This window comes from Punica granatum, chromosome 6, assembly GCF_007655135.1.
Source record: "Punica granatum isolate Tunisia-2019 chromosome 6, ASM765513v2, whole genome shotgun sequence".
Lineage (NCBI taxonomy): Eukaryota > Viridiplantae > Streptophyta > Magnoliopsida > Myrtales > Lythraceae > Punica > Punica granatum.
Genome location: NC_045132.1, coordinates 312,588 through 320,329, shown reverse-complemented (window position 1 = coordinate 320,329; position 7,742 = coordinate 312,588). Strand labels below are relative to the sequence as shown.

Here is a 7,742-nt window from a genome sequence, read left to right as displayed (position 1 = left end):
GTCAAAACCAATATCTACTTATTAATTATCCATATCTTAACAGTACAATATCGATTATGTTTACAAATATCTGCGGGACTGAAATACAATAATAAATGGGGATGATTTAATACTTTCTTAATCAAACACATATACATGGAAAGAAAATTTCCCAACTTTGGTTAGCGAAAAGGGCACAAAGAAAAATACAAAAAAGAAAAAGAAAAAGAAAGGCCATGTGATTTATATTGTTCCGCAAAGAAAAATACGAAAAAAAAAGAAAGGCCATGTGATTTATATTGTTCCACAACCCACGAATTATTAGCTGTTTGTGTTGGGATGAGGTTTGACGTTTGACCCGGGAAAAGGCCTTCCCACGGAAAGTGGCGCGCAACGGTCAAGGGCTCCCTTAAGCCAGTAAACAGGCTCGGCCGCCTTTCAGAAGACGACATATTAGATGACGCAAGCAATGACAAAATGAGCCACTGCGTACGTGTCTCTTCCTGATTGATCGGTCGGACTGGTGCCACCACTGTCAAGACGGCTGCTCTGTCCCTGTCTCTCTCTCTCTCTCTCTAACCCACGTGTCAAAATTAAAGTGAGGAAAAATCCACGGTGGACCTTTCATTTTTGGCCTTTTAATTAATTTATTTATCGTGATATCTCTCTCTTTCTGTACTATATCTATTACACGCACGTAATATATATATATATAAACCTCCGACGGTCTGATTCTCTATGCGGTGTGGTTTGTCTTCAAGAGCCAAGCAAGAAAGTTTCCAGCTTCTTCTTCTTCTTCTTCTTCTTCTTCCGAGTCCAAGAAATCAAGAACTAGAGAGAGGGAGAGAGACAAAAAAGAAAAGGAAAAAAAAAAGAAGAAGCAGAGGAGGTGAATTCAGTGAAGAAATCAAATTAAGATGAAGAGTCAGATTGAGATGCCACCTGGTTTCCGGTTCCACCCGACCGACGACGAGCTCGTCAACCATTACCTGATTCGTAAATGCGCCTCTCAGTCGATTGCCGTCCCGATCATCGCCGAGATCGACCTCTACAAGTTTGACCCCTGGCAGCTCCCTGGTACTTGCTTAGATAGATCTTTTACTTCCCTCTGACTCTGGCTCTACTCCTCAATCTTTGGAGGTCTCTGGCAAGGAAATTGTCAAATGTTTGGGTTTTAATGAGGTTATTATTGACTTGTGTGGTGCAGAGATGGCACTGTATGGTGAGAAGGAATGGTACTTCTTCTCCCCGAGGGACCGGAAATACCCCAATGGCTCACGGCCGAACCGGGCCGCCGGAACGGGTTATTGGAAGGCGACTGGAGCGGACAAGTCGATTGGCCGCCCCAAGCCTCTGGGGATCAAGAAAGCGCTGGTCTTCTATGCCGGGAAAGCCCCCAAAGGAGTTAAAACCAATTGGATTATGCACGAGTATCGCCTCGCAAATGTAGACCGCTCCGCCGGCAAGAAAAATAACTTGAGGGTAGGTTACCCGGAATAAGCCCTTCCCTTTTGATGATATTAATTATTGTGAGACGGATTGATTCGAGATAACGAGGACTAATACAAGTACTTGTTTCTTATGTTATATATTGCAGCTCGACGATTGGGTCCTGTGTCGGATATACAACAAGAAAGGCAGGATAGAGAAGTACTCGGATGTTGACGAAAAGCCTAGAACTGCTGGAGAGTTGCAGGAGATGCAGGAAACGGAGGTGAAGCCGGATATTTCGATGTTTGGACGGAATATGACGAATGAGCAATTTCATTACATGGACTCATCGGGCTCATTCCCGAAGCTGCATACAGACTCAAGCTGCTGCTCGGAGCATGTGCTGTCCCCAGAATTCACGTGTGAGAAGGAGGTCCAGAGCGAGCCAAAATGGAACGAACTAGACGGGGCCTTGGATTTCCAGTTCGATTCGTTGGACAAATTCTTGGAAGATGTCCCGTTTGAGCCTCAGGTTTACCAGTTCCCGGCGGAACAGACCCAGGTCTCACCTCTTCAGGACATGTTCATGTATCTGCAGAAGCCATTTTGAAGAGATTGAAAGAAGAGGGACTATGTAGCTATAACCAGGATACGAGAACCCGAACTCATTCATCTGGATTGACCGGTTGAGCTAACACCACCGTGATGATTTTATTCATTCATTCGTAGAGTTCGACTCCTGGTACTCGCTAGGAATGCAGATGGGCAGGATAGGAATTAGTCGTTCCTGTTTATAATATGATCAGCTTCTTTAGGGAAACTATTCAAATATTATACTGGTAGCCAAAGTTTTTTTTTTTTCCTCTCAGATCCACAAACAATTACTGTGGATGTGTCTTAAGAAAAAAAACCTGAACAATTTCTGCTGCAAGGAAAGGCAACTTTATAGTTTGTATGCTCGGAAGGCCCAATGCAAAAAATAATCGATATGCTAAAACATGAAAATATATATATATATGTATATATCCTCCGACTGTCAGCTTGGCAAGGCCTTCCATTTGGGGGCGTCTCACATCACCAGGAATAGGATGGAAGCTACTAAGCTTTAGAGCAGAGGCTTTGGTTCCTAAGCTCCATGGCAGAAGTGAGAGCTGATTTCTGTTAAGGAGGCCTCCCTCAGCGTCCGCGAGGATTTTGAGGCAACATATACCGATCAGCAGATACACGGACAATCTTTCCCTCCTCACTGAGTTTCTGTAAACGATGACTCAGAAAACTTGCATGTCACCTGAAGCAAGCTCTTGTGCTCGAGTTTGATACTCTTTGATATTGCTTCCTCATCTGATCCGCCCTCCTCATTTAGTTCCTCAACTGCCCGGCGAATCATCTGTAAATGGGAAATCACAACTTTCACCCTCAAAAACATCGTTTGGAAACCAAAACTATAATTACAAACATTTTTTATGGCAATTTTACAGATACTAACACCTTCATCCATGTGAAATTTTCCATGGAGAAAAATTTACTCAAAGCTCCAAACTCTCACTTCTTAGCTTTGGACCATGAAAGTACGGTAAGTCGTAAGTAGCTTCTCGAGCTGCTGCTCGATGTCAGCGGGCATGGATGTATTTGGAGTTAATAATTCTGGGATACTTTTCCTCGCAGGATCAATGAGCTCTGCAGTGATTCTGTTCTTCACCAAATAATTCACAAGCTTCACAAGTCAGACATGTTTTTTCAAATAATAATTTTACTCGACCCAACTCCAACTCTATTCTTTTTCAAATTCAACAATATAATCATTATTATTTTTTCTTTTTTTACATTTTAATAATAATTTCTCACTCATATTTTATCTAACAATTTTTTATAATTAATTTTTTAAGATTTACTTTTATAATCAATTTTTTAATAATAAATTCCCCATTTACTTTCACACACACATATATATAATATATTATCATACGTCAATATATTTGTCAATACTTGTAATATTGCACAAAATCAAATTGAGTTGGATGACTTATCCAACTCGAAAATCAAACGCAAGCTAGAGATTCAGGATTTGCATGATCATATGATCGATATTACTAGTCATGCTTAAATGACTAAACTAAGTTCATCAAGCACGTTAGCTGCTCGCAAGAAGGAACCGATTAAAGCCACAGTATCCCCTCACCTGATCAACACCCCCTAATTGGAAACCGCATTTAACGACATCCTGACGGCCCAAGACAGAATGAAGACGGCAGGTGTGATATATGCAACGAAACTGATATTACCAAGATTACATCATGGAACTCTGGAACTCAGTTCCACCGCAGTATCTACCTGGTGTTGTTTCACACACACACACAAACAAAAAGAGAAAGAAGGCCACTTAATCTAATCCTTACGCGGCAGCTAATAATAATGTGATCATTCAAATTTCTCCCCCGAAACCAAAGCAGTAATATCCGGAAATGAGAGCTTAGGATGCACTAAAACCGAACCCATATCATGAAATGTACATTACCACGCAGATTGAGACTTCATCACTGCACGTGTATATATATATAAATACTTGAAAGTTCTTAAATTTCACACGAAATTCACAACTCCCGCAGTTTCCCATCTCACAATTGCAGAAGCCATCCCCATACCTTACCTTACATTACAGTCACAATAAAAAATAAACAAGACGTGTGTCGCCATTAGCGATCAAAAGAGCCTCCCGCTCCTACTCCTACACCTACAAAGCAAAAGAAGAACAGCAGTAAAGGGAGAGCATTGAGGGAGATTCGAGAAGGAAGACTCACTCGTCGGTTTCTGGTCGGCGCTTCCGGGCCCATGACGGGCGGGCGATCCCAGCGGAATGCATCGTCACCTGACCTCTGAGAGAAGAAGTGTGTTCAGCTTCAGAGAGAGAGAGAGAGAGAGAGCGTCACAGTGCGGTTCGGTTCAGTCAGCGTCCAATGAGAGAGAAGACGGGTCGATCACAAAAGTTGCAAATAACACAATTAGCATGGTGGGCCGAAATCATAGTCGGCCCATATTTTATGGGTTCATTCAGGAGTCTCTTTTTCATTTTTCATTTTATTTCATTTTTATCATCATTGATTTTTTTTTTCTATTATTTTGATTAGGAAAAATACATTTTTGGTACAAAAAGTTTTCAAAATATTACATTTTGATACAACATGTTTATTTGCAACACTTTGGTACAAAAAGAAATTCGATCCGTTGCAATCAAGTACATTTCCTACTTTCACACTTGACATTGTCTACATTTTCTGACATGGCAAATGACGTGTACACTGCTTTTCCGACGTGGACCAACCATGTGCCAGAGTTTCGAGGGCGGGAAAATTGTCATGCCACGTGGAAAATAATTTCTTTTTCTTTTTATTTTTGAAAAAATCAACTTCAAGATGGAACTTTTGAAGACAGAGAGAGGGAGATTGAGAAGCAAATACCCAGAAGAAGGAGAAAAAGAAGTTAGGGTTTTCATGAAATCTAGAAAAATGCTCTCGACCTCGCAATATGGAGATGTCGCCGTCATGAGAACTTCATGAATTTAAGGAAGCCTTGGACGACGTTTCCTTGGTCCACGTCGGAAAAGCAGTGTACACGTCGTTTGCCTCGTCAGAAAATGCAGACAGTGTTAAGCGTCACATGACAGAATGCACTTGATTGCAACAGATCGAATTTCTTTTCGTACCAAAGTGTTGCAAATAAACATGTTGTATCAAAATGTAATATTTTGAAAACTTTTTGTACCAAAAATATATTTTTCCCTTTTGATTAGGGCTGACAATATTTCACACGACACGAAGTTAAATGGGTTTGGATTGGACATTTTTTATAATCGGTCTAAACGGGTTCAACCCATTTAAACACTGTTAATAAGCGTGTCTTACCGGGGTTGAACCCGTGTAACCCGATTATACACGATTAAACCTGTTTATTTAGACATGTTTAATCGTGTTACTATAATCATGTAATCCGTTAACCCGTTTATGTATTTGGATTTACCAAAATATCCTTATGTAATCCTAACTTCACAAGTCCCTAACCTAATTTACTTTCATTTCTTTCATCCAATCCAACACAGCACAACCGCACTTCTACTTCCACTTCTACTTCTCTACTACCCTCACTCAGATCTCATCTACTGTTGAGAGTAAAAATCCCACACGGAAAAAACTAAGAAGAATCCAATGGGTTTATAAAAGATTGGGTATCACAATCTATCAGCTCGAGCTTTTAGGTTGGAGATGGGCTCAATCGTTTATAGGCCCAGTGAATATTTTACATGGTATCAAAGCGGGTTACGCTTCCGCGCGCATGTGTGTAGGTTCACATCACGCCAGTTGAAATGTCTATTTGTCGATGGGCAGCCGAAATGCGCCCATGTTTGGCCCGAGTGTGGAACTCGTGGTCTCTTTGAAATCTGAGTGCGGAGAGAAACCCGCCTCGTCTTAGTCCGGCCCAATCGTGGCATCACTGTCAATTGTCGTCCCCCCTCCTCCCGAGCACGGAAGTCCAGTCCCGGCTCGTAGTTAGTTCTTGTTCTAGTCCACGTGGCACGTGTAGGTGAATGTCAAAGCCACACGTTGCCACGTGAGGGCGGGTGTTGAGAGTAAAAATCCCACACGGAAAAAACTAAGAAGAATCCAATGAGTTTATAAAAGATTGGGTATCACAATCTATCAGCTCGAGTTTTTAGGTTAGAGATGGGTCCAATCGTTTATAGGCCCAGTGGATATTTTACATCTACAATTTAATTTCCTTCTTCTCATCCATCAATGGCGAAGTTCCGCTTCTTCGCTCTCATTGCTCTCCTCTTCGCGCACATTGCATTGTCCGCAGATCCGCCTTAGATCTCGCCCTCCCCTGCTCCCAAGCTCGTCGTCGACTCCACTCCCACCATCTCCCCTTCAAAGTCCACCGCTTCGCTGGCTCCCGCTCCAGCCAATGCGCCTCATGGCTCGATCTCATCATCGCCGTCGTTGCTTCCCTCGGATGCGGCTCTCGCCTCTTCCCCGTCCACATCCCCCTCCCCTCCATCTCAATCTCCGTGTAAACGTGTAAACATGTTGTGTTAACGTGTTCGGGTAAACGAGTTAATCGGATAAACATGTTGTGTTAACATAACCGGATAACTGAGTTGATCGGATAAACAAGTTGTGTTAACGTGTCTGAATAACGTTTATAATCGTGTCGTGTATACGTGTACCTATTATGACACGTTTCGATAAATGTGTTTAAACGGGTTGACACGGATATAAACGTGTCATGTATGGGTTTCCAAAACCTGACCCGTTTAATAATCGTGTCGTGTACGGGTTATGACTTCGATGACACGGACCCGTTTAGACACGACACGATACGAATTGCCACCCCTACATTTGATTAATATAAATATTAGTATAATTGATTTTTGAATAGTTATGATTCATCTGAAAAATTCAAGTTAGCCTCAATAAAAAAAATCCATGCTTAAAAAATAATATACATAGTAAAGTCATTAATATCACGTCTTTTTTTTTCTTTATAGAATTTAAAGTTACAAATTAAATTAAATTCATAATCCACGAAGAAAACCGTACTGCTTTGGTTCACCAGTGTCACTTTCAAAAAAAGAAAAGCACAAATATGCGGCATATTAAGATTCAAGCTTCTCAAGATTAATTGTCTAGTGCATTTGGAAACAGGATTTCATCTCTACCGATCTTAGTTGTAACAACATGTTCAAGACATTGAGGGAAAAGTGGAAAGATATGATAAGAGTTAAAACTAAGTAATTCTTGAGAGAATTATATTACAGATAAATGTTTGTATGGCAATTTAATTTCAAAGAACTACCTATATATATTAGATCATATATGAAGTAATTAATACATCGTAAAAGGAAAATATAAGTTGGTGAAGTAAAATAGGATATAGATTGGTTCGAAAGGAGAATCATTAAATTAATGAAGGGACTATTTTATAGAAATGAGGTCATTATGGTCAAGTAATTTTCAATGATTGGGAAATAGTAGGATTAGTCGTGAAGATAGCCCTGGCCTATAATAAATTCATACTAGCGCAAGGGGCCCGCGCAATGCAGCATGGCTAAAATCGATCAATAGTACCGTAATCGTAATTTATGCAATACTCAATATAACTCATAACCTCAATATACAGTAATAGAATTAAAATCACAAACTCTTAATTGATAATAAAATATTAAATTTCTTACAAGGTATATTTATTAATTTATTAATGTATGTTACATGAACTAAAAGTTGATATCTCTTTATATTTTGTCAACATTTTGTTTTCAATAACTAGAAAGCCGTTGTTTT

The 7,742-nt window shown here is 40.3% G+C and overlaps 1 protein-coding gene and 1 long non-coding RNA gene across 2 annotated transcripts; one reads left to right on the top strand and one right to left on the bottom strand.

Moving 5' to 3' along the window:
- Window positions 1-703: 703 nt before the first annotated feature.
- Window positions 704-2,272, top strand: LOC116211984 (NAC domain-containing protein 2-like). The gene is made up of 3 exons (XM_031546543.1): window positions 704-1,056; window positions 1,187-1,461; window positions 1,577-2,272. Exons 1-3 carry the CDS (start codon window positions 897-899, stop codon window positions 2,018-2,020), a joined length of 879 nt encoding a protein of 292 aa, XP_031402403.1. The 5' UTR covers window positions 704-896; the 3' UTR covers window positions 2,021-2,272.
- On the bottom strand, window positions 2,201-4,354 carry LOC116211985. Its single transcript, XR_004157794.1, has 2 exons — window positions 4,058-4,354; window positions 2,201-3,098 (listed from the first exon to the last, which is right to left on the bottom strand). It is a non-coding gene; the product is annotated as an uncharacterized LOC116211985 (long non-coding RNA).
- Between the last annotated feature and the right edge of the window lie 3,388 nt (window positions 4,355-7,742).